Raw genomic sequence first — 27,556 nt, forward strand, 5'->3', positions numbered from 1 at the left:
AAATAACCTATTCGATAGCGATAAGATAATATGCAGAATATAGTTATTTTAAGCGAAACAAACAGAATTACAACAAGTTATTTCAGATAGATAAAGAATACTTCGAGACCCTTCTCCCAACTTTGAACCAAGTTTTCTCGTATTTCTATCAGTTGGCACTTGAAGCCACAATTTGTACGTTTTTTATATAGTATTCTGGAATGCTACACCAAAGATAAGTCAAAATCAAAATAAACTTTATCCAAGTAGGCTTTTAAAAGCACTTTTGAATCGTCATTTAACAAACTACTTTAAGTAAACCTACCACCGGTTCGGAATGTAGATTCTACCGAGAAGAACCGGCAAGAAACTCAGTAGTAACTCTTTTTAACATCTAAAAATACAGTCATGTCAGTTAAATACAATTACATATGTATGTTATGTCTCCTGCCTGGAAGTCAACAAGCATTAACTCCACGCTTTTTTATCATCTATATAATCTTGTATCGAATAATACCAATATATTTTTTACAATTGACTTGAATCTATGAAACGGCAAAGTTAAAAATGTCTGCGGAATTTTATTATACAAACGAATACCTTGGCGCAAGAATGATTTATTGACTTTGCGGAGTCGGAAACTTGGCGTTATAAGCTTATTCTTACTTCTTGTGCACATACAATGATTATCACTGATTGTCCGTGTTGATTGTCAATGTCCGCGCGTCACCAACAAATACCTATTAAATTCTTCATCTAATGATAACAAACGGGTACACCGATATAATAAATATTATTAACGCATATAAACAAATAATATTATCTCTGAAACATAATTTCAACTTTTATCCTCGCGGGATCGAAAGTCTATTTATCTTTTCCTGCCTTTAAATGAGTTTTAATGTACATTATTTACAAAAAAAGCGTAAAAATCCTAATGATATTTATATTATTTAAATTTAGTGGGGTTTTTCTTAAGACAAAAGCTTTTTTTTATTTTCCTAAGCGATTCATATTTAAATATATAATTCATAGTCCTTTTTGTAAAGGAAGCTGTATAAAATGTGTATTTGTTTTAAATGTTAATTATAAAGTTAATTTTGTATATGGATTACTTAAACTGTTTTATTTATGTTAACGGTATTTTAAGGGTTGTTTCCGTTCTAAAGTAATAATTTAAATATTAACATAAAATACTTAAAAAAAATATTTAATTATCTAAATTTTATACAGAAATATTTTTACTTAGGTACTACGATAGAAATATGTTAAGCAATAAATACTTACGATGCGAGATGTTAGTCGCGTATTAGTCTTCAATAAATGGTAAGTACGTGCAATAAACCGCGTTCGGAAGCTTATTTTTAGTTTAAAGTAGCAACTAGGCAAAATATCGATTAACGATATCGACATTGAACCTCCAAGGTCTCAAACATGGGCGACGAACTCGCGAACGTGTCACAATGCATGATGGAGTTGCACGATATAAATAATTTAATATTACCTTCGCCAAATTATTACGTGACCGTGCTTTGATATATCTTTGATATGTCTTTCTTTGCAATTTTTAAACACATTGTGACCTGCGGGGACTTTTTGAGTAAATAATAAAACTATGGCTTAATGTACGCTTCGAAGAAGTTTTAGAAGTGAAAATATAAGTTACATTGTCTATATATATTTTTTTACGTTTAAATGTTTCGATTACGTAAAATTATTTACCCTAGGAAATTTTTTCAGCTTTTCTTGGGAAAATAATAGTTTTAAAAATTGTAGAAAATAATTAACATATTGCTTAAAACATATTATCATATTGTATTAGTATATGATCTTTACAGATTTGAAATTACAAGGTATTGTAACGTCAAATCTATAAAGATTTAAATCAATAATGTATAAAAAATAATATTTAATAATAATAATATTTTCTTATAATTGTTATAAAAAATATATATCTTCATTTTAAAATCACTTAAAGCCGTCCTCATAAAGAAACATTTTTTGTATATTTATTTGAAGATTCTACTAATACTATTAAATCGATCGATTAAAAACTTTCATATTATGTAATATCACAGTAGGCATACTAGACTCGATAGACCTGTTGAATTAGTATTTGACATCGAAAAAATTATAAGTAGTAATTTTCCTCCGTAAATCTTTAGGAGGCAGTTACTGACAGTCGATATTTTGGTCTACCCCGTTTTTCATCTAATTTGACTGGGCTAGTTGGTATACTTTGTTAAATATCAGATGTTTGAGGACACATTAGCAAAAGTTTAACATATAAACAATTTTTTGTAGGAAGATGTGTATATATCGAAAACTTCTATAGAAAATTCTGCGATCTTTGAATAGGCAAGTTAAGATGTTTGAAGAAATGCATAAGAAAAAATGTACGAGTCGTGTGGTTTAGTGATGTATTAACAATGGGTACACTGATTGCGTACGGACGGAGAAAAGGGTATTTTATATAATAGCATACATTTATTACGATTTCGTTAATTATGACTCAATTCTGTCATCAAAAGCAATTCAACAAAAACAGAGTAAAAATAATAATTTCCTTAACTAATGTTATGGTTTTTAGAATGTTTGAAATCTGAGTAGAGTATTATTTCAAACAAAGAGTTTTACCGTCAGTTTTATAAATAATTCCATAAAAATCTTCAAGCGTTAAACACAAAACAAATTGATCCAAAAGACAAACGACAATTATCGAAAACAGCCAACCGGAAAAAAGGACGAGCTCGATTTTAAACAGTCTAGAGAATTTAATGACATTAATTATTATTATAACCGGATTGTATTTAAACGAATAAATCAGTTATTTTTGTAAATTGTTCCGACAGAAAGAACTAACACCTTTAACAATTTAAAAAAAAATATATATCCTAAAACTTACAACCCCATACTGACTGTGGCAATATTGGTCGCTTAAAATTCTTAAAATAAAAAGGTTCAAGCAGCCCATTGATATCTCAGAACTCTGAAAAGGCCCCTTCTGGCATTCATCAAAAAGTTAGGAACTTATTCAACCACGCTGCTCCAATGTGGGTTGGTAGATACATATAATATAGCAGAATGTAATCCAGGCTACAACACGTTGTTTTCCATCGAGATTAATCATTAACAAATTCATTACATGAAAACTAAATGGTACTTGCACAGATCTTAAACTGTGTTCTTCATTTATTCCACTGTGTCATAAGTAAAGATAAAACCTAGAATCGGATCTACATCCTAATTTTATACCTATTGTAGATAACGTCGGATATGAAGCAATAGTGCTTATGTACTCGTACATTCATATCACGATAGAATGCACGTCACTGATGCAAACGCGTCATGTGCTTATTTCTATGACGTGTATCAATCAGGTGCCTCATTTGATTTGTCCAGTCTGTAATTAGTCATACAATGCATTATTATAATTAGACAAGAAATTGATAACAATCCATATCAATCGTTTAACACTTCTATGACAGTATACGCATATGGACGTCATAACAATTACTTAGGTACATATTGTATCTAGTGATTTATGCTTTAATGTTAATTATGTTTATTAGTTAGTCTTTCACAAAGCAAAAGGGATTGACGTCATCACTGCAGTGAAATCGTTTATGGACCCGAAAAGACACGGTGTAAAACTGCTGGTAAAAACTAGTATTTTACAATTGCCGGTTTTTACATTTTAAATTGAATTTTGCTGTTGCTGCAATTCATTCAGGACCAACACGTCTTGTCAAAAATAAAAAAAATATCATTTAAAAAAGGATTTACTACAACAATGCTTTTTTCTGATGTTCTAATTGGAGAAACTATAAGCTAAATTGAATAAATCTTTATTTAAATCATTTACAGTTAAGTGGTAGTGCCACTCTGCATACCTTCGGGTTGCAGCCGAATGGGCCAGCACGCCCGGGGAAATACCACTTTCTCACTTAAAATCGGCGTAAAGTGGTAGCTATGCTACCACGTTTCGTCCGGTATGTGAGAGTCCCGGAGGCCCGATCCCCCTCCCCCAAAACATAATGGTTGTGCAGAATTTGGTTTTATTACCCCGGGAGGGTACCATCAGCGACTGCGGTGGAGAATCCTTCTCTGGGCATCCATGCTCAGGACGTACACCACCTGAGCAGGGATGCCCAGGCTGCCCTCCGAATTCTGGGGAGGTCAATTTTGCGCTCGCCACTGTTCTGGGCAAGCGGAGCAGGCGTCATAAGGCAACCCCTACCACCCTCACTGTGGACTTCTGCAACATAAGGGGACTCAACTCCAACTTGAACGCCGTTCACTTTCACCTTGAGATGGCGAAGCCGGCCTTGCTCTTTCTTACCGAGACCCAGATATCCTCTCCTGCCGATACGACTTTTCTCTCTTACCCCGGGTACAAATTGGAACATTCCTTTGTACCACGACCTGGGGTGTGCGTGTACGTCAGAGATGATATCTGTTCTCGACGCCTCGGCAGCCTTGAAGGGCAGGACCTATCGATTATCTGGTTGCGTGTAGACTGCGACGACCATCCGCGAATCTACGCATGCCTTTATAGGTCCCATAGCGGTAATGCCGACACCGACCGACTGGTTGAGCACGTCCAAATGGCTACAGATTCCGTGCTGCAGCAGATCCCATCCGCAGAGATCGTAATTCTTGGCGATTTAAATACCCACCATGTCGAATGGCTTAGATCGCGCACTACCGATCATGCGGGTAGATCTGTTGTCGACTTCGCTTTAGCATATGATTTGACACAACTGGTCACCTCGCCAACGCGAATACCAGACGTGGAGGATCATACACCTTCCCTGTTGGACCTTCTGCTGACTTCCCATCCAGATGGCTACCATGTTATCGTCGATCCCGCTCTGGGCTCGTCGGACCACTGTCTCGTCCGGAGTTCAGTGCCGGTTGCGCTGTACTCACGACCTGTGGCACTACAAGGCAGCAGATTGGGATGGGATGCGGTCCTTCTTTGCATCCTACCCATGGAGGCAGGTTTGTTTCTCGCCAGATGATCAATACATTACTTGAAGAAAACGGCCGATCTCGTGGAAATCTGGGCTGCAATTAAAGTGGGGTTCCGTAGAGATCTATTCTTGGTTCATCTCAATTACTAGTTCATATTATGCGCTTTATATTTTATACCATAGAGACAACAGAATTTTGGTACCACTTTCGCCCGCCTCTAGCTGACCTAACGAAAGCGAGACGTAGTAAAGTCGCAAAATGATAGTGATGAGATAAGTGCAAGCGAGAAAGGAATATAAAATTGACTAAAATTTCCATGCCCACTGGATGAAAAGAATTGCCGTATTTTGCTGAATTGGAATTGAATCTAAAATAATTAAAAACGCCCACTTAGTTAAGCTTTATTTTTTGCAGCTTTTTCAGTAAAAATTCATTAATTAATTAGTAGTTTTGTCGATAGAGTTGCCCTAGGGTTTTCGCGAACGACTCAGGAGTGCAGCATTGCACGGGAGGGGCCGCGGATGCGTTATACCGACACAATGTCGCAGCTCCAATCCGTGCCGAGGACGGCCAACGCAGTAGGAATCCCACATAACTCGGTTTCCCCCCAGTTTTAGCGAAAATTTGAATTATCAAATAATCCACGATATAACTATATAAGTAGATTTATTAATATTACCATATTTATTAATTCTCTACTCTAGGACTTAATTAGAACCACTCATCGGCTTCGCTATCTCTGTGACTCGTGAAGCCACTCGTGGTACAATCCATTTCTTACTTGTAGTATCAATTTGTGCAATCAATAATGTACAATTGACTTTCAATTGTTTTATATCCTATGATGAATCGAACAATAAAAAGGAATAAGTAACTTATATTTGAACCGAGAAAAAGTACGGGGCTATGTTTATAAATGTTTATGGTTAACTCGTTTTTTTTTTATTTTTTTTTATATTTGTACACCGACTACTTGAAGGCTAAGCTGATTTGGAAGAAACTGTATTCTGTATAGGTCACAGGTGCAAATAAAATTGGATCGCTTGTGTATTGGATGCTGATTTTTTAAAATATAGTGTTCATTCGAGAAAGCACGCCGATCCACGTTAAATTATCGTTTACTATACAATTTAATAATAAACGATAATTAGTGGGTCAACCGCAAAACTTCGCGTTTATTCAAATTATTTTTAGGAAGTTCACAACCTATGAGAGGTTTTGATTTGAAGTTGAAGTCACTCATCTTAGCGCCATAATGATGAAACTTCTTTTAAATTAAATTTTTAATATCAGATCTATACTACATTCGTTCAGTTAGAATGTTTAGGTTTTAATTTTTTTCTTATACAGCCATAGAACCGCTCTCTAAACGGCCAGTATTTTATTTCTGCTCTCTAAAATTAATTATTTGTTAAATCGTAACAATTCAGTAAATTCCAATCAAGAATCCTCTTTAATTTTCGCCACATCTACGGTTGGAGCTCTTCAAAATGAGACTATAACCGATTTTTTATATGGAGCGATTCGTCTCAAAATCACTAGGACAAAAATCGGCTTACGCTATTAATATGTAACATTATTATTATAAATAAACTAATTTGTATTTTATTTTTGCCGTCTTTGTTCATTGTCTTACGTACACTAAGACATAATTTAAATATTTTATGAATAAATTTAAACACACACACACATGCTAATGGCCACATGCCACGGTATCATAGCTCCTAAGCGAAGGAACCGATTTTTATTTTGTTTTTGTGGATAATAGATGACTTGAATGGGAGTATAGTCAAAGAAAATCTGTTTAGCTATTTGAAGATCATCAGCTCTTGTCTAGTTATAGAGAATATGAGCAACTTCTATTCTTATCAATGACGTCAATACTATTACATTTACATGTTTCATACTTAATTTTTTTATGAAGTAAAATATGGTGGTCCATACGACAGAACGGTAGGCGTACTATCGAATGGACCATATAGTCCATATAGTCAGTGGCCTCAACCCGGCATTGACACTGTAAGAAATATGTGTTTAGCGGAAGAATATTCCAGAATATTGAAGAGTCAGAGAATTTTGTAATGTTCTATTTAATTAAATTGCATTAACAGCCTGTAAATTTCCTACTGCTGGGCTAAGGCCTCCTCTCCTTTTTGAGGACAAGGTTTTGGAGCATATTTCACCACGCTGCTCCAATGCGGGTTGGTAGATATACATGTGGCAGAATTTCGTTGAAATTAGACACACGCAGGTTTCCTTTCGATGTTTTCCTTCACGGCTGAGCACGAGATGAATTATAAACACAAATTAAGCACATGAAAACTCAGTGATGCTTGCCTGGGTTTGAACCCACAATCGTCGGTTAAGATGCACGCGTTCTAACCACTGGACAATCTCGGCTCTTAAATTAAATAGAATAATAAAAAGTAATTAAGTTCCAAACGAGCCTTTTGAGTCTTAGTGCGATAATAATATATACATAATATAATATGATATTCATATAGGTATATGTAGCTCGAACTATTTTTTATTTGCAATAACTTTTACACAAATTATACTAAAAATATATATAAGAAGAAAACATGAAAATCCGACCCTTCAGAAAACTATATGGAAAGACTTTTTTTTTTATGCGTGAATTTGAAATGAAATATAAGTACGTAACGCATTAATGAATGTAATAAATATTATAAAATAAATCAAGGAGTTTCAATATCACCCCAGTTACATTATGTTAAACACTTGTTTTATGAAAGTAAGGACAAGACCTACACCTTAAAATATTACTTGTCTCCTTGAAATATTTACGAGGCAATTAATAAGGCAGCAATTAATATTTTTTTATCGACGACTGTTCGGCTATTAATTTGAAATAATTCAAAGAATTAATTTTCTTTATGTCATGACTACTTTTTATATTTGGTCGTTGTCTCTCAATGTTTAATGGAAATTTTCCTAAAAACTACCGAATCTTCTTTAAGAAATATGAATTTCTCCAAAAACGGTCGAAGGGTACATAACGTTACAAATAAATGACTTTTTATAAACGTACAATCACATCATCCCCAGTACGCGATTTTTATGTAGTCACTTTTTAGTTTTAAACATTTACTTATTTAAAAAAAGCTACATATACCTGCTGTAATCATATGTATCCGCTTCAATGTTCAAACAAAATTAAATATAAAAAAAACTAACATTGTGTGTGCTTTTGCTTTTGCTTTGGCATCTGTAGTCGGACGTGCAACTAGACCACCTGGCCCACCACTGCCCATAGACGTTGGCGTCGTATGAAATTTTAATTATTTCTTAAATAACCAATGCAATGCAATCTTGGGAAATGAGATTTCTTCCCTTCCCTTTTTTCTGTTACACTTACAGTGTTACACTGACTCCTTCTCCCTTCAAGCCAGAACACAAAAATACTAAGTATTAGTGCTTGCACATAGAATACATGATAAAGGTTACCCACCCAGCGGACAAAGTCCAACCACCTACTTAATTATACTATTATTTTAGTTTTAAATGAAATTAAAGATGTTGTTCTTAATAAGGAATCTATATAAATAAATAATTATATGCAAATATAATTAAAATATAAAATAATCAAAATCTCTTTGAACAGAGAAAGTTACTAGAAAATCTTTCAACTTCGTTATGAATATTTATGTGAAGTGAATACTTTTTTGTGTTTTATATAATTTCTACAGTGTATTTAAATTTATCATATGGCAATTTTAAGCCAACCTTCGTCATTGCGGTAATGACATCACATTATAAACAATAATGGCTAAGAAGAAGCACCCTAAATAAAAAGTTATCTTTTTTATGGATTTATTCAATTAAATCATACACATATATTAACGCGTTAATTAAAAATAAAAGACAAAATGCTGTCCTGAATATTTTTTCGTATTTAGGACTACAGCACTAATGAAAAAATAAAAGACAGGAAAGGTGACGAAGAGAAAATTTCGAAATTATTTTGTCTTTTCGGATTACAATGTTTTCCATCATAAAGAAGATAGCTTTATGATTGTGGTGACGGGCAACTACGATAAATTAACATTTTAATTGTGTGCGCCAGATCGTTTCAGAAGCCGACTTTTAGCAGACCACCGATCACCAGCACTGGAAAATCAGCCGCGACAGCCGTGTGACGTCCAATCGCGCATGTGACAAGTAGTTAATGGGTTATATTTTCGCCAATAACGAATGCGTTTAATTTGACGCAAACCATGTAAGTAAAGTAAATAAAGAAATAAAAATTAAATGGACATAAACTCTTGCATTTATATTAAATAGTTTTATGTAAATTATTTCTGTCCTTATATAAAGTACAATAAATAATATATTGTGTATATACACCATTGAACCTAAGACAAAAATAATTATAATATACTATATCGTGACTATATTTTCAGATAATGTCCTCAAAATCACGTAATTTAAAGTCGAAAATTAAGATATTTTTAGACACACAGAGTCTAAGAAAGATAACGCCAGAAAATAATAATTTGATTACTTATACACTAATGACGTTCTTAATAGTACTTGGAATATATTTCTTTACCAAAGATTGGGAAGGACTTACGGCTCCAGAAGAAATAGATCTTGGTTCTGTAAGGATAATGCGACGTACAACTTGTCGCATGTTCCATCGTATAAATTCGAACCATTTAACAACTCAAAAGTAATGCCTTAACTTATTTGTAAATTTATTATGAAACTGTACGGGTTTTCAATAATAAAGCATGTGAACATTTTGCAATAAACGCTTCAAATGGCTACAATTGTTCTTTGGACTCTTCTCTACAATGCTCTATCGTGAGCCTCACTTTCCTCTTTTTATTAGTACTCATTATCTTACCTACCCTAAGTTAATTAATGAGTTTTAATAATAGTAATTAATAAATTGTATTATGTTTTGTAAAAAGGTAAACCCAAATAAAAGATTAGTTGTAGATGTTTGAAATATCTTCCATTTTCTTTTAATATACGTTATAATAAATATACTTTTTAAAGAACTCCTCGACTTCAAACCATTTGAGATTAATTACTGTCAACCTCCACATCGAATGCCTTTAATTCATTATTAACAATACTCAAGTCAGCAAAACATGCAATGTTCGTTTTTTCTCTTCTATGTACGCTAGTAGACGCTAGACCTAGTAATCGACCCTTCTGTATGAGTAAGTCTCCAGCTCGTACTGGACATTTCCCAATAGTTTGCACACATATTGTTTTGTTCTTGTTAAAATTGAGTAAATATTCACCATTGGTGTAATTATCTGCAATGGATCTAGCAATTTGTAATGGTAATGTTCTTTCGCCGCGAAAGGGTCTTCCAATTATATAAAACTGTCTTTTCAAATCTACTTTACCACTAACTTTAATTTTTTTGATACAATCTCTCATATTTTCAAAACTGCTTAAAAGTACCAAACTTTTTGTAATCACGCCTTCATGAGGAATAGGATCCACGGTGTCAACAGAAAAGCCTTTTTTACATCTCGGCCTGAAAAAAATTAAAATTAATTATATCTTCGGTATATCAATTGTCTGTAACATTTATTTTGAGCACTTGTGATATAAAATAAATAAAAAGCTCCTCAACAACCACGGTACTGTGCCGATTTCTTGCGGCTAAAATTTATAGAATATCTGTTATCCTTGAGCGGGTTAAAGCCTGGCGTTGAAAGTTCCAGAAATTCTAGTTAAGCGGAAGCTAAACTTATAAAATTAACCGAAGTTCCAACCATTTCACCTCTCTAGACTGTCGTTGATAGTCAGTCAGGACAAACGATTTTGTAAATATAGATAGAATTTATTTAAACAATAACAATACAAAATTATTTCCTTCAACTTACTGACTAGGATTTCCCAGACGTAACCGTATAGGACCTAATTTTATGCATAATTCATTTGCTAATATCGAAGAAGAAGATACGACTGCGCCTATACATATCACTTCATTTGACGAGACCGAATGAATTCGTGCAGCATACGGGTAGTCGTCTACTTTAACCAAATTACAATCTATTTCAACATTACTATAGAATATATTTGAATCAAATCCTCTATAATGCATAATTAAGTTATTAATTACAAGAGCCATCGTGGATATAAATATGGTAACGAGCAATGAAACTATTCCAATTTTACTTCTGTTTGAACGGTCATCCCATGGTTCGTTTACAAAATTAAAATTAAAATTATACTCTTCTTTTTCCAAGTCTGTGTTGACTTTATTGTTTTCAAAATTATTTTCCATTTTAAAACTTACATGAAACGTTAATCATAAATTTAAACATCAACGTATTTTCATTGTGAATATTCAAGTAGGCTTATAAATTAATAATTGACTGTATGTTTTCTTTAGTAAATATATTTATCTCTCCCTACTGCACATTTTACAATATGAGTATTTACAGATTTGAATTAGTTATTTTAAAAATACATTTTTAATGTTTAATTACGTACTTATACTTCTACAGTTTAAAAAAAACATTAGCTAAGCTTACATTATTATTAATAAATTTTCTTTTCAATAAATATCGTTACAATTTTGTTATACTGATATTATATATATTATTGATATATATTACCAGCGGAGGTCAATATGATTTCCCCCACATATGCAATACATGTGACTGGACTCGTTCGGGTACAGTACAGGGGCCAAAGCGCGCATAACCAGCTCGTGAGGCTGCCTCACCATGCCCCGTAATATCGGTGTGGACCGTTGTGCCGGTTGGTGACAGGAAGGAGGGGTCCCGGCGGTCACTTCCAGGGGTTTCAGGGCCCCTACCGTTTGACGGATCACTGTACTTTACCTTTCGGCAGGTTTTTGGAGCAACACATCTCTGTGCTTCGACCATCTCTGTCGTGGCAAAGCGTCGCTCGCTTCACGCCTCCTTCACTTAGAAATTATGGTAGCGCATCATCAAGAAAGATCTTTCAGCGGTGCACACCCACACCACAAATACTTTGTTTGATGTCGAGTTCACTAACATCCGTGGAATCCACGCTAACCTCAACGCTGTCCACCATCATCTTGAGACAGCACGGCGGGAATGTTGTTTCTTACGGAAACACAAATACTGCGTCCTGTCCATACCAGTTACCTCAGATATCCCGGCTATATGTTTGAAGAGCCCTTCAAAGCGAAAGTTGGAGCGTGCTTGTTCGTCAGGATGGAAGTCGGTTGTCACCGAATGCGCTGCTTCTCGCTGTTTGTGGTACGTTTGGACTTGGTTTATCAGAATCGAGTCTATGTGTGCTTCGTCAGATCCCACAATGGTGAGTTGGAAACAAATCGACTGTTTGTCTATCTCAGTCGGCAGATGTTGCGCAAGAGCTGTTTCCTGCACGGTATTGGCGTATATGACTTAACCCAACTGTTACATCAGCCCACCAGGATACCAGATATAGACGAGCAAGCGCCTTCTCTACTAGAACTTTTGCTGACTCCTCATTGTACAGCATGTAATTACTTATAAGGTAATACAATAATTAATTTAAAAAAATCACTAACAAGCTTTATTAATTAATAAAATGTACGTTTATTTATTATTATATATATTAATACACTCATATAAGTATTCATTAATATATTCTATAAAATATACTATTTTATAAATTTATAAATGTATGGAATTAGAAAGAAATTATATACAAACATTTGAAACCATGTGTAATATTTAACAGTTCAGAATGGTGTAAATGAAAATTTTTTAATGGCAAGTTTCACAACTGAAGACAGTCATTGTATAACATCTTAGTCATGTCCGTCGTTCAGTGATGTCAATTGGGGTGTTTTATCTCTATATTTAGGGAGAATGAGGATGTTAAGGAGCTTTTTATGGTGACATTTATTTAGGGGGATTTTTGGGGAAAAAATTGACAAAAGCAGAAAAATCTAAATAAATGGAAATGGAATGGAATGAAATAATGGAATGGAAAAGAAAATAGACAAAGAAGTAAGAAAATTATACAAAGAAAAGTTTAGTAAATTTGAGGAAAATTTAAGAAATAAAAAGTGAAAACTGTTTAATTTTATTATAATTAAATTTCTCAAACAGGGTACCTACAACAAAAACTTTCGGGTTTTTAATCGACATTTAGAGAAAATTTTAAGTTGCTTTTAGGGGAAACATTGTGTACGAGTGGGCATCACTGCTGTCATTGTCAGACTAGATTTATGTCAATTATTTGAAACTATTTAGGAAAAGTAAATAATTGCAATTTCGTTGTTTAACTACCTATTCGTATTGTAAAAGTATACACGTATACACGATCTCACGATATGTTATTAGAATACAATACTTATTATAGTTATTAGTTTTAAATGAACAATTAGGGCTTTTGTTATGCCTACTGTAATTTTATTAGATGTTTCCCTGTCTATGTCCCGGCCAGTGCCGACGACGGACACGACAGAAACCCACACTCGATTTACGTTAGCTACAGCAGCTATAAACACGTTTCTAGACTATCTATGCATACACGCTAAATTGGAATATGTCACATTAGTCACCTTCTCTTCAGTTTACGAAGGTATTCATATAAAATCCCTTAGAAAACTTTCTATCGATATTCATTAGATACAGGTAAAAAAATTACAAAAAATGTTGCAGTTGCGGTTCCTTTTACACGTGAATTTGATAACATAAGGGTAAAATTACCTCTTTTGGATGATGGAGACAAGACATGTATAGAAACAGCTCTTCATGGCGTTAATCAGCTGATTCTAAATGAATGGGGCTACCAAACACCAGTTCAGATAATTTTGGTACTAATATTAATAATACACTACTATTTTGTATGACTGACTATTATCTATAGTTACAATGCCCCTTTTTAATACATTATTTAAACCTTTATTCTTCAATTCATTGAAATGCTTAATTATAATGTTTTGGTAAGATACAGTGATAAATAACATATTATTGGCCCTTATTATACACTCAATAGCTCAATTATTTTTTTTTATAAGTGTCAGATTATATTTAATTATATATATTATAAATTAGATTTTAATTTCATAAAAAAATTCTTTGTAGATTACGGATGGTAGTAGTGGAGTGGGTGCAATTGGCAGAAATCGCATAATCCAGGCCCTTCCTCTACCACCAACATACCCTGGAAAGATACATGTATTACCAATAGTATCTCCTCATGATTCAAGTTTGCAACATGGTATTAAAATATAAGATATGCTTTTTTAATTTAAATATTAGTATGAATTTATTATCGAAAACTATTATTGGTTAAATTTGTTAAAAAACCTTAAATTCTTAATATAACTTAAAAGTTAAGAGATCTATAGTTAATTAATCTATAAACTAGGTATTGGATTAATTTTGTAAAACAGTTTAAACAGACATTGCAACTAATGTTGAAAATTAATTTCTAATGCATATTAAAATAAAATATTGATGATAATGATTTAATTGTATTGATAATTCTTAAAATCCATCTCTTTGTTTTTTTTTTTCTAGCAATGCCACTTTATCAGAAAATTGTTGATCTTGCGTGTAATTCATCAAATAATTCCAATGGCAACATAACCCGTGGTGCTATCTATTCTCCTGATCAGCTAAACGTTCCTGGAGTAAGTATACAATGTAATATTTGTTTATTCATTCATATTAAAAACATCTATTAAAAAATAAAAAACAACTATAGTGGACTAGTAGAGTGTGATACACCATTAAAGGCATTTACAACAATTTTATACAACTTTCCACCTATATGTGAGCAAATACTACTAACTATGATACACTATGTGGTTTTCTGAAAATATATAATTTATATGTATTTATTTTTATATATTTTTGAAGTAATTTTATTATAAATCTTAAGGTAGTAGCAGCTATGACTCGTCTATGTGAACAGCATTATCAAGAGTTTTGGTGTACTCTTAAGTGTGGACAACTCGAAACAAGAGTGCAACTCTTTCCAGCTCCACAACCTGCTTCCCACGAGGGTTTATCTGCAAGTTACACATTATCCAGTCAACTACACGTAATTGGATTCTTACAACAACAAGACTTAGGTAAGTAATAAAAACATTATTGTTTTTTTTCCACAGAATCAAAAGATTTCGCCCAGAGGTATAAACTTGACAAACAGGAACAAGGCAAAACTGACATAACATCTTAGCTCCCAAGCTTGGTGGTGTATTGGTGTAATTTAGGGGATGGTTTTTATTTCTTACATCGTCAATGTTTATGGGTGGTGGTGACCACTTATCATCAGGTGGCCAATTTGCCTGTCCGCCTACCTATTACATAAAAATAAAAAATAACATTTTTAAATCGTTATTTAAAGGACATACAAAGAAGTATGTCTGTTTTTCAAATTGTAATTTTCAAGTAGATCATATTTATTACGCTATCGACAGTGTTCCTCTCCAGGTCGTCGGTGCATAGTGCCATCTTTCTCAAGCGACTATTAAGTGTAAAACATATCTAAATATAAAACATTGTTTGAATTTTTTTTTTTCAAAGGCACACCAATAGCGATTAGCAAACACCTCGTCATACCTCAAGCTCAAATTGGTAGCAACACAACACCTCGTGAAAATTATGGTTCTAAAACACCTACAAAGGTACGTGAATGTTCATCCTGGGATACCCAATGTCAGTCAATCATTTTAAAATTTTATCAAGTAAGAACACAAGTTGTTAATAAATAAATAAATAATTTAAGAAAATATATACTGAAATACTTTTAGGTAAACCCTGGTTAATTGAGTTGTTGAGGGCTCAGATTTGCAATCAGATTGCAGATGTGAAATCATAAAAAAACCTTATTATTAATTTAATTTTTTTCACAGGAAGGGAGCAGCACAGAAGGAACGTCAACAGAGGACGACTCCTCTGACCCCAGTAAGGTTTCCAATTTCTGCGTTCTGTTACATGGAGCACTAAAGGTAATGCTGTAAATATATTTTTGTCTTCAAATTTAATATTCTTTATTTTAAGTAGGCTGTTATACTTATAATCACGTCTGATTTTAAAAAAACGAGGCAAGAAAAACGGTAGTTATTTTTTTTTAACTATAGTCTATTTCAACCGAGTGGTGATAAACGCCAAATAAACAACATTTGACATCAAATTGACGCGATATTATTGGTCGGCAGATTGAAAAATCTATGATATATCATTATGGATTTGCGAAGACATGGCATTTTGAACGTCAATGAAAGTATCATTGAAAGTTTGGAAAAAAAATAAAGTAGGTATAAATAGTTAAATGGAATAGTCTTGTGGTATAAATAAAGATATATTAATCATAAACTCTTAGTAGTTTATATAGCTGAGTTATTAGCCAATAGCTTGACATACGTAATTTTATATATATTATTATAATATTCGAATTTTTTAATTTATCACCAATTTATACTCTTAATTAGGTAGAAGGCATGTCTGCGATAGTCCAGCTTGGATCGGACTGGTGGGGCACACTATCAGCTTGGTGCGAAGTATCGAGGGCTCGACGATCATGCTTATTACTGAGCATCCTCAGACCTGGAGCTTCGGCCGCACCCTGGCTCGGACCACTAGACCAATTGGGGCCTGTCGAGGAAAACACTACTTCTAGTAGGACTTTTGTTATAATTGTCCGTGCACCGTTTTCGATTTAAGCCTCGACAGGGAACGCTAGTTCATACTTCGGCTGTTAAAAGAAAACAACATTTGTAAATAATTAATCCTCTCAAATTTGTCGCTGTCTTCTTTTGTTTTAATTTTTTGCATTTTCTAAAAAACTATAAAACTCGTCCAAATCCGTTCCGTTAGTAAATATCCAAAACGCATGTCTCTCGGCTCTCACAGACGGGCTAAATGTTCGCTTTCAACTCTATCGGAAATCACCAGTGTGATATATCCCTTACACTTTTTGCAAAAATTTTTTTATACGTTTCTTCCACCTTTAATTAATTCTTGGGGATTGTAGAAGATTTTTCTTCCACAGATAAGCAAAGTCAAATATCTTTTACTCTATATATTATTTTAAATTATCTTGCCATATTAGAGGATTAAATGAATGAATATATTTATGGCGTAACTACCATAGTTTATAAAACATTACCAACAATTTAACCAAATCAAGTTTCTAAGCTCGTGTGACACATCGCAATCTCATTTTGTTATGGGATTTACAAATAAAAACTTGTACTGCAATAATATAAAGTATAAAGATACATTTTCGAAGTGTGCAATTTTAGAAGAAAATACATAATAATTCGATTCCGAATTTTAGCAGAGAAGATGCTTAAAAATAGAAATCCATTTAGTTACTTCGTTCTTTATCAGTCCGCAATTTTATTTACCTCTTAGAAAAATTAAAAGTATAGTTTCGGCTAAATATAAATCGTTAAGAAATAAGGCTCTGTGTTTTAGGCTAAGACCATAATGCCCTCACTTCATTCAATTTGGATTTGTTTTTCAGTTACAATTTTATTATATGTTACTATTTTCTCAGCGGACACGTTCCCGGTGCGCTCGTGGCGCTCGTACAGCGGGGGCGGCTCGGGCTGCGCGTGGGCGCGCCCGCATGCGCTTCTCGCCGACGTGCAGAAAGTACTGAGACACGCTAGGAAGTTGCCGGACAAAACCCAACATCTTTACAAGGTAAATAATTCAATGAAAATGATTTTATTTTTATACAGAGGCAAAGATTATTTTATTCTGCTCACAGAAAATAAATAAATAAATTTCAACTTAAGTCAACTGCTAAAACTAATATTGGTCAATATTTTTAAAATTATCTTGTTATTAATTTTATTTATATATCACTGTCACTAGTTTTCATCAAACTTATCTTGGAAATAATAAAATTTTCAATTAGATTTCAATTTTTATTAGATAGGCGAACGAGCTAATGACCCACCTTATGGTAAGTGATCACTACCAACCGGAGACATTGGCGCTATAAGAATTAATAACCATCCATTACATTGCCATTGCACCAACATTCAGAGTTATGATATTATGTTCCTATATTATGCATATATGCAAGTGTTTTCCCCAAAAAAAAAGTTGAATACCACATTTGTCTTTGATCGGATTTCCTGTATTAGAAGTTCATTTTATATGTATAGCCTCATTTAAAATATATAACTGGGCGACTTTGACCACGCCACGTTATCAATAAGTTGTGATATTAAAAAAAAAACAATGATATCCAGGAACTGAACCGATTACGCCGTGCAGCTATATCCCTTGGCTTCGCTGAACTTCTCACATGCGTGGGAAGCGCACTGGAGCGGGAATGCACCGCACTCCCGACAAGCGCGCCACCAGAATGTGCGCTACAACTGGCTCATGCCGCAGCCGCGTTACGAGATCCAAGGACAGCGCTTGATATAAAACACACACTTCAACCACTTGCTACAAATTTTACTGTTACGTCTATGTCTCATTAAATTATGAATTAACAAAAATATTAAATGTATTGTATACTAAAAACGAACGATAAGTTTATTCTAGCCTAAAACACACATATTTTTAAAAAAACATATTTGTTTGATTAATTATTTTAAATAAATTGGCTTATAAAAACAATTAAATATATTTCTAATACATTGAACTTATGATATTTTTCTTCAATAGTTGATTTACTTTAAACTTAAATCTCTCAAAAATCCTTTATATTAAATACTTCTATGATAAACTATTTTTTATTATACTTTATCCTGTTTATCAATCCTATTAATTACTAATATTGAAAATATCGTGCGAAACGACTAATATCTTATTAATTTATTTTACAAATCTATAAGATTTTTTGATATCTTCAATAATAACTTATCTAAAATATTTGACATTGAAACTATGTAGTAACTATAAGCTTATAGCTTCAATTCTAAAGTGTAATGTCAATGTCAAGTTGTCAAAATAATGTACAAAATAATAACTGTTTGTTACTAACTGGTTACTTGGTTGTAACTTTTAATAAATAACATATCAAATATCACAGTGGAATTGTTAATATTATTTTAAACAGATAAAACTTCGCTCTCCTGAAAAAGAGAAAAATATACTTAATTTATAAATTCAAAAAATGTTCGCAAAATTACTTTGTCTTAGTTTTGCATCGATTATATCGTTCATGTTCAGTTTAAATGGGGAATTCGTATTTGACGATTCAGAAGCTATTGTTAAAAACAAAGATATTACCTCAGAATCATGGTTAGATCCATTCAAAAATGATTTCTGGGGTACAAGTATTAAAAGCAATTTAAGTCACAAGTCCTACCGGCCTTTAACTATTTTATCGTATAGGTAAGTTTTAAATTTATAATCGAAACAGGATAAGTATATCGACATGAAATTAATTATCCAAATCCTCATGTATAGTTTATTAATTAACATTTTATTTTTAGGCTGAATTATTTACTAAACAAAGAGTTGTCACCTTTACAGTTTAAAGCTACAAATCTCTTTTGTCATGTCGCATGTTGTATACTTATATGGATGTCATATGACTGTATTTGGAAGCGAGTAAAAATGAGAAATGTTGAAAAAAATTGTTCTATAGATGTACCGTTTCTAGCAGCAATTCTGTTTAGCGTACTCCCAGTACATGTAGAGGCTGTATGTGGTGCTGTTGGGCGGGCAGATTTATTATCTGCCATTACATTCTTTGTATCATTCCTCATTTATGATAAAGCAGTTCAGACGAAAAGTATGTTAAATATTTATTTATTTATCAGTATTATATTAGCAGGAGTTTCAATGCTCTTTAAGGAGAATGGTATTACTGTGCTGGTGAGTGAATGCAAATGTAATTGACGAAATACTATTATTATTCATTAGACAATTTAGTTATAAAATATAATTCTGTGACCTAGAGCTAATCTCACATTTGGTACTGAAATAAACGATGAAAGAAACAATCATCAAAGCATATGACTTTTTGCATAATATTTTTCATATTAGCAATATTAAGCTGCTTATGTAGCACAATAAATTTATTATTTATTAAATGATTCTATTTTGTATCAGGTTACAAAATTATAAAAGTGAAACTAAAATTACAATTTCAATTAAAACATTTTAGGGGATATCCTGTGTATATGATTTAGTAATTAACATAAAATTCAGATCAAAAGGAAGAGTAAAAAGTCGAAATAAAATAAATAATTATATAAATGTACATGTGGATAATAAATCTATCTATAGAATAGCATGCATTATATTATGTGCAATGATTCTATTATATGCAAGATGGATTGTGATGGGAGGTACTAAACCAGAATTTAAACCAACTGATAATCCTACAGCTTTCAGTGATGATCTCTTTACTAAGGCATGTATATTAATTTAACTTAAAAAAAGTTATTTAATTTTTAAACTAGCAACCTACTTATGGAGACAAAATGGCTTAATCTGAATGAATAAAAGATGTGAAACTTGACAGATAATTGTAGAGCTTAAAAACCTGGCAAGCACCCTTAAATTTTCTTATGCATTTCATTGTCAGAAAACCTGCATGTGCATGTAAATTAACACATATTCAGCCACTGACTTGCATTATTTAGCTTGACGGAATAAGCTCTTAACCATTTTCTCTAAGGGTTGCTTCAGCCCGCCAGTGAGACATTGAGAGTCTGTCAATTTAATTTTATTATTTAACATTGAACCTACATTGCGTCAACACCTATTATTGATATTTAAAAATAAATGTTTTTTTTAATGGAGTCTATGTATATAGATAAGTTAAAGATACTGTAATATCAACTATGTATTGTGCTTAAGAATATTTAAGAATGAATATTGTGCATCGGCAAACATCGGAAAAAAAACCTATGGTATTTTACAAAATCCAGTGACAAAAGTAATTTGCTCCTAAATGTAATTGCAATTTTAAGTTGATTACAAACCAGTAAGTGTCAATGGCGTTTCTAAGAACAGCAATACTTAATTAGTAATTTATTACTACGATTTTGGTTTTATTGAATCATACAGAGCAGTATCTCCTTATCGTGTTTAGCTTTATAAAATAAGATTTTATATATTTTTTCGAATCGTATTTCTAAAAACCTTCACCATTGGTAAGAGAATAGGTTTATTGTACCCTCTCGATGCGGTCGATCATTGTTTATTAGTTTATTGTTTATTATAAATTGCAACCAAAAATGTACATGCATGTATCACACCTTATGAACAATATTACAATTTGTACGTACAATTATCCTATGAGTACAAGCTCCTGAACTATCCCGAGCTTATGTCTCAGACGCTAGTCTCTTCCGATGACGTTATACAATAATTATATAAATATAAAGTTCCATACATATATAGGTAGATGGCGGTAGAAGTAAGTTAATTATAACAAAAGAGTTGTAATTATTTTTGTTCATCTACCGACTTATTTCTTATAAGATCATATTCGTAAATACGATGTTAGCCGTGGCAAGATATTAATTCTGTGGTACAAATGGTTATGATAAAGGAACACAATTTTTTTCTAATAATTTTATATTGTTTCAGGTAGCAACATATAATTATATTTATTTCCTTAATATTCTTTTATTAATATGGCCGCAATGGCTGTGCTATGATTGGTCGATGGGATGTGTACCATTAATAAGGAATATACTGGATTATAGGATAATATTTGTATTATCTTTTTACCTCTATGGCTTATTCTTTATTATTTCAATTGCTACGAAAAAAAGCAATTATTCAATTAAAAGGTATGATTTTATTTATAACAGATGAGAAACCTAAATTATAAAATAATTTATCAGAATATCCTTCTAAAAACAAAATAGTCAAATATTTCTGATATATATACAGGGTTATTGGTAATTCGACGTATTGCCGAAATTGGCCGATGAAATTGAAAATTAAATTGCCGAAACGGTCAAGCCTTAAGCAGAAATATATACAGGGTTATTGGACCTATATAATATTATAGGACCCCCTATCACCTCCTAACGGGAATACGTCGAATTACCAATAACCCTGTATATATTTCTGCTTAAGGCTTGACCGTTTCGGCCATAGCCGGCACAAATGAGTGCGCAAACATTTATGGTAAGTCTGACACGGCAGTCGAGAGTTCAGACACAACACCTTTACTTGCTTTCCTAGGCTCAGCAGGTTAAACACGTCCAACTTTGAAACTCCAAATTGCTACTAAAAATTTATTTGAAAATCGATAACCTTTGGGCTGATACGGATTTTTAACCCCGGATCCAGAGATCGGCAGTCTTGTAAATTGAACAAACATAAAAATTTAAACGTATACAGAGCTGGCTTAACTGCAGATATACTAACAACTAATTAGTGTATTTTTAACAACACTTCAGTTTATACAGTCTATAAATATTGTTTGCGACTGATTCAAACAATGTTTGTTTTTTTTTTTTCAGAATTGAATTATTAGCTGTTTCATTGATGGTAATTCCATTTCTACCGGCTGCTAATATTGTATATCCAGTGGGTTTTGTTATCGCTGAGAGAATACTTTACATACCCTCAGCCGGGTATTGTTTGCTCATCACTATTGGATTATACAAAATGAAAAAAAAATACAATTATTATTTTAAGGTTGGTTTGGTGTTTTTATATTTATTTCCATAAGCTCTAACTAATCTGTCCAGAGTGATGTTAGCTCTCCGAGAATATTGCGCACGTCGTTAAAGTGCCAGTATTTTTTATTTTATTTTTTGTTAATTTGGTAGTAGGCCTTTCTTCACCAACTCATCATGATATATTCTACCGCCAAACAGCAATATTTTTTATTGTTGTGTTTCGGTTCGTAGGGTGAGTGAGCCAGTGTAATTACACACAAGGGAACTAATATGTTATGCATATAATTTCTCAAGCTTGGTGGCTCATTGGCAACGTAAGGAATGTTTAATATTTACTAAGGTGATGCTGAGCACTTACAATCAAGTTGACATCCGCATTTGTGTTTGATGTGCTATTTAATAGTCGTTTGCAAGGGTTGCTTAGGGTATGAGAATTCATTCGTTTATTTATTGAATTTTTAAATATACTTTTTAAAATATGCATATTACATATTTGTTTATCCCTATTTTAGACACAAATATTAAAAGATAATCACAAAAAAACAATTTTCAGTTTTCCTTGCATCACTTTCAGATTTGAGCAAACTGTTGTTTCCTAAAAACGTCTGTGTTTAATAAACACTGCTTAAATAAACGTTTACATAATTATATACACTCTTTCAGCAAGTGGAAGTATATTTTACTTGTATAATATGTATATTGGCATTAAAAAGTTGGCGAAGATCATACGACTGGCAAAATGAGTACCAACTTTATACAAATGCTTTAAACATTTGTCCATTAAATGCCAAAGTACACTACAATGTTGCAAAAGTTGCCGATGCCAAATATCATGCAGACTGGGCTTTAGCAGAATATAAAGAAGCTATAAGGTATAAAAAACTTTCAAAATATATTTGTGTGATATTTATTCATATATTATATTTATTCAATATTTAGTTATTTGAGATTTAGTGAAAAGAACACAAGATTACACAAGATAGGACAAGAATCGCTCTTATTCTTGATTTATTCCTTTTAATTAAATTTAAACTTAGCACTCATTGTCATTAAGAGACGGTTGCTTTACTTTTTAAAGATTTTTGAATGTTAATTTTCGTTTTTCAGATTGTATCCGGAATACTATCAAGCGATGAACAATTTAGCGAATCTATTGAAGAATCAAAAGAAATATAAGGAAGCAGAACATTATCTAAGAATATCTCTGCATTATAAGTGAGTGAAAATGTTGCAGTTTTTCTTGAAATCCTAATTAATGGTATAAATGCGAAAGTGAGTTTGTTTATTTGTTACGCAACTGAACTGAATATTTCGCGTACACGTTGTCAGAGGCACAGAGAATAATTTATTTCTCTTCTTCTGCTCTCTCAAAAACACCTTGGCCAAAAATAGTACAATATATTATTTAAATTCATTTTAGTAATTTTTTTTTTGGAACGATATTCTTCCCTGCTGCTTACAGTACAGTGAACTAAATCGCCACTTAATCATAAACCAATATACGACGTTTCTTCTCTTTCTCTTTTTTCCTGTCTCTTTCTTATATTTTTTTGTTATTGTTTTAATTCAAACTGGATTTTTTTTTTTTTTTGAAAAAAATATTTCGTGTCTTATTATTATTTAATTTCTATCAAACTTTGTTATTAAATAACAGATATGATTTCATAGTATATCTGTTACTTAATACATAAATTATAGCGAGAGCAACTTCGTTCCAAATCAGTGTCTCACTTCACATGTCATTTTTAACTTTGTAACTGTTTTACTACTAAACGAGCTATTATAGTTCAAACTCTTTATTATTAAATTTATGGTTTTACTTAGATTCATTATTAAGGCTAAGTAAGTAGCGGCATATTAACTTAGGGGGTTAACCCTTTTTTCAACAATCGAACGTCGAAACCATTACTGTCTACGGCAAATAATTATATCATTATCATCAAACCTCTTAGTAAACCTTATCAGCGACCAAGTAACACTCATTCTACCACTTAACAGCACTTCCGGTTCCGGTACAGTCACATGATAGATAACATTTTAGTTTCCAGGTTCAGTGGCACATACATACATATATTAGAGCACCAGGAATTATTAATATTTCCATGCTGGTGACCACTGACCGTGAAGTGTTTACCAACCCGTAATAAATAAATAACCGATGATAAGTCAATTCCTCTAGATAGCCTATTCCGACTACAAGAGGACACAAGTCAAATAAACAACATTTGATATCGATTTGACGGGATATCTTTGGTCGAGGGCTTGAATAATCTATGATAAAAAATATAGTTTTTTAACATCGACTAAGTTGTTATTGTAGTTAAGTGGAATTGTATTATAAATAAAGATATATTCATTAAGAACTATGATTAGTGCACAATATAGCTGAGCTATTAACAAATCGCATGTAATACGTCAATCTAAGATTTGTTTATCTGTATTCGTTCTTTGATTGGAATAGGCTATATATTATATGTATATAACGTTATAAGGCTCTCTGAATAGATCCTACCCAACAACCTGCATATAGTCGTCTGATTGATAATTTTATAAATACTTATATAATCCCATAGACAATTATGACGTTTATTAATTAATTCCTCACAATAACACAATCAAAACACAAAAAAATAATAATAACATTTTAAAATAAAACATGTATAGTAATAGTAAGTAGTAGTTAATTTACAATTAATAACACTGGCAAATAGTATGTGCATAGACATTCGTTTCTCATATCACTAAAGTATCACCAAATTTGGGAACCAAGGCCTTGTTATGTCCCTGTGCCCAAAACGGAATAGGCTATTAGACAATGCGAAAAATAAAGTGTCAATTATTGTAATTAGTATATATTATGAATTTAAAAATGGTTATTTATTAACGAAAGTTGAAAATAATAATTAATTTATTCAAAAATCCATTCATAAAAATTCATTTTTTTAAACGTTTGTCACGTGAAACAAAACGCTCCTGATTGGTCGGGTTTATGATGACGTACCTCACTTGTTAACCTCGTTTGCCTACTGTATGTGGATTATATGTGCCACAGATTACATTACAGGCAAGTGACTTCACCGACCCCGTCACAGCGCCATATTGTCAAAGTAGCGTTTTCGCGCGCTATTTAAATATTGAATTTTAAATCGATATTTTTCAGGAAATATGTACTAGAATTAAAAAAACACAACTTTTACTGGGTTCCTTAACCTCTACTAAATAATATAAAATGGATTTTCAAAACCAGTCAAATAGCCTATTGTGTGCTTTAAAACGGAACATAACACTATTAAGTATTTCTGTTTGGCGGCAGAACGTATCATGAGTGAGTGGTACCTACCCTGACGGACTTGCACATAGCCCTATTACCAAGTGAATATGTATTTTAATAATTATATATTTTCAGAAACGACTTTCCAGCGGCTTGGATGAATCTAGGAATCGTATTAGCCCATACAGGTCGTTACAATGATTCCCAAATCGCCTACAAAACTGCATTACGTTATAGAAAATACTATCCAGATTGTTTTTACAATTTAGGAAATTTGGTAATTATGATTCAATGTTTATCTCAGATTAATTTTACTTGGAGTTTAATTTAAATTTATATATCGTTCTGTTTTAGTATTTAGAATTAAATAAAACAAACCTTGCATTAGAAAACTGGTTTCACGCGATCAACTTAAATCCTAAACATGTATCCGCTTGGACGAATCTACTGGCTTTGTTGGATAACACAGGTATCAAACCCGCAAAAGTATAACAATTCCAATAATTTATTTTCATGTAGAAATAAATTAAATCCTTAAATGTATGTTTTCAGGACAAATAGATAAAGCTTTGCAAATAATACCTAAAGCGCTTGAAGAATTACCAGAAACGCCGCTAATACACTTCGCTATTGCGAATATTTATGGAAAAATAGATGAATATAATAAGGCGGAGAAGTATTTTCTGAAAGCCATCAATTTGTTTCAGAATCGTGTTCAAGCTATTCATTACGCCAATCTTGGTAAATGTCTACTCTCATGCAGCGTTTGTTTCCGCTATAGAGCAACCGCATAATATAAAATGGTTGCCACTTTCGTAAACAAAAAGCTTTATTTATTTTATGGCAAATCATAATATTATTTCATTTGTTACAGGAGTATTGTATCATCGTTGGAAAAAATATGATTTAGCAACGCAAATGTATCAAATGGCTCTAAAAATAGACTCCAAATTTCCCAGTGCACTTAAGAATCTTCGTAATTTGGAAAGACTCAAAAATAAATCGAACTGATACATTCCTCAGAATCATTATTTCATTTTTACTATTGACATCCCGTTATGTGTACCTCTATATGCTTGCTTTATTAATACCTACACATTTATTTTATAGCAATTGTATATTGATTTCTGTGTCTATATACATAATATCGTTTGATGCTATTATTGCTATTTAGATTATATATAGATTATAGCTATTTAGATTTACGCGTCAATAGAGCAATGGTTTAAGGGCCGTCTAGCGAAGTAAAAAGTAGGATTAATCATGACCCCTTGGGGTAATGCCACTCCTAACACAAGTGATAAGCTTAAAAGAGGGGTAATTAATAATAACGATGATAGGTTCCTTAAATACCGAAGTGTTTTTCTTCAGTATTCAAGGATAATAATTAGTTTGTTACAATTTAATCCATTGAAGGACAAATTTCGCTTAAAAGTGCGATATATTTGCCTTTCCTCAGAAGCTTATATCCAAATTACTTTTGAAGTGATAACTTCTCATGGAAGGATAAACCGCTTCGTTACGAAATGTGTTACAGTTTCAGTCTGTTTGGCTTCATATTTCAATATCAATATTAAATAGTTCATCTTAGATTAGATCAATTCCATGCTAGGAAAAAAAATGTGCGTTTCTTTTTTTTCACACACGTGCGCACATTCTTTTCCTAGCATGGAATTGATTGAAGAATCGTATTTGGAATAGGTCAATTAGTTGAAGTAAAAAAAAGCAAGAAATCAGCGCTATAAAATGTCAAATATTGGCCAAAGGTTGATTTT

At 32.4% G+C, this 27,556-nt stretch overlaps 3 protein-coding genes across 4 annotated transcripts; 2 read left to right on the forward strand and 1 right to left on the reverse strand.

The window, feature by feature from the left end:
* Positions 1-9,970: 9,970 nt before the first annotated feature.
* Positions 9,971-11,255, reverse strand: LOC113392593 (uncharacterized). Its single transcript, XM_026629091.2, has 2 exons — positions 10,827-11,255; positions 9,971-10,474 (listed from the first exon to the last, which is right to left on the reverse strand). Exons 1-2 carry the CDS (start codon positions 11,228-11,230, stop codon positions 10,009-10,011), a joined length of 870 nt encoding a protein of 289 aa, XP_026484876.2. The 5' UTR covers positions 11,231-11,255; the 3' UTR covers positions 9,971-10,008.
* Positions 11,256-13,229: 1,974 nt separating this feature from the next.
* Positions 13,230-18,395, forward strand: LOC113392647 (integrator complex subunit 14). The gene is made up of 10 exons (XM_026629176.2): positions 13,230-13,515; positions 13,596-13,750; positions 14,022-14,157; positions 14,460-14,572; positions 14,824-15,016; positions 15,471-15,571; positions 15,800-15,895; positions 16,379-16,565; positions 17,449-17,597; positions 18,155-18,395. The coding sequence occupies exons 1-10, from the start codon at positions 13,329-13,331 to the stop codon at positions 18,389-18,391; spliced, it is 1,554 nt and encodes a 517-aa protein (XP_026484961.1). The 5' UTR covers positions 13,230-13,328; the 3' UTR covers positions 18,392-18,395.
* A 574-nt stretch (positions 18,396-18,969) lies between these two features.
* On the forward strand, positions 18,970-26,806 carry LOC113392637 (protein O-mannosyl-transferase TMTC4-like). 2 transcript variants are annotated; one of them, XM_064220964.1, is made up of 11 exons: positions 18,970-19,250; positions 19,352-19,736; positions 20,029-20,281; positions 21,466-21,667; positions 22,349-22,526; positions 23,174-23,382; positions 23,618-23,725; positions 25,917-26,058; positions 26,136-26,250; positions 26,334-26,522; positions 26,656-26,806. In XM_064220964.1, exons 1-11 carry the CDS (start codon positions 19,030-19,032, stop codon positions 26,790-26,792), a joined length of 2,139 nt encoding a protein of 712 aa, XP_064077034.1. In that variant the 5' UTR covers positions 18,970-19,029; the 3' UTR covers positions 26,793-26,806. The 2 variants fall into 2 exon arrangements, with proteins under 2 accessions (XP_064077034.1, XP_064077035.1); XM_064220965.1 differs by lacking the exons at positions 19,352-19,736; positions 20,029-20,281 and having other exon boundaries at positions 19,026-19,250; positions 21,462-21,667.
* Positions 26,807-27,556: the final 750 nt, after the last annotated feature.

Source organism: Vanessa tameamea, chromosome 5 (genome assembly GCF_037043105.1).
Source record: "Vanessa tameamea isolate UH-Manoa-2023 chromosome 5, ilVanTame1 primary haplotype, whole genome shotgun sequence".
NCBI classification, from domain to species: domain Eukaryota; kingdom Metazoa; phylum Arthropoda; class Insecta; order Lepidoptera; family Nymphalidae; genus Vanessa; species Vanessa tameamea.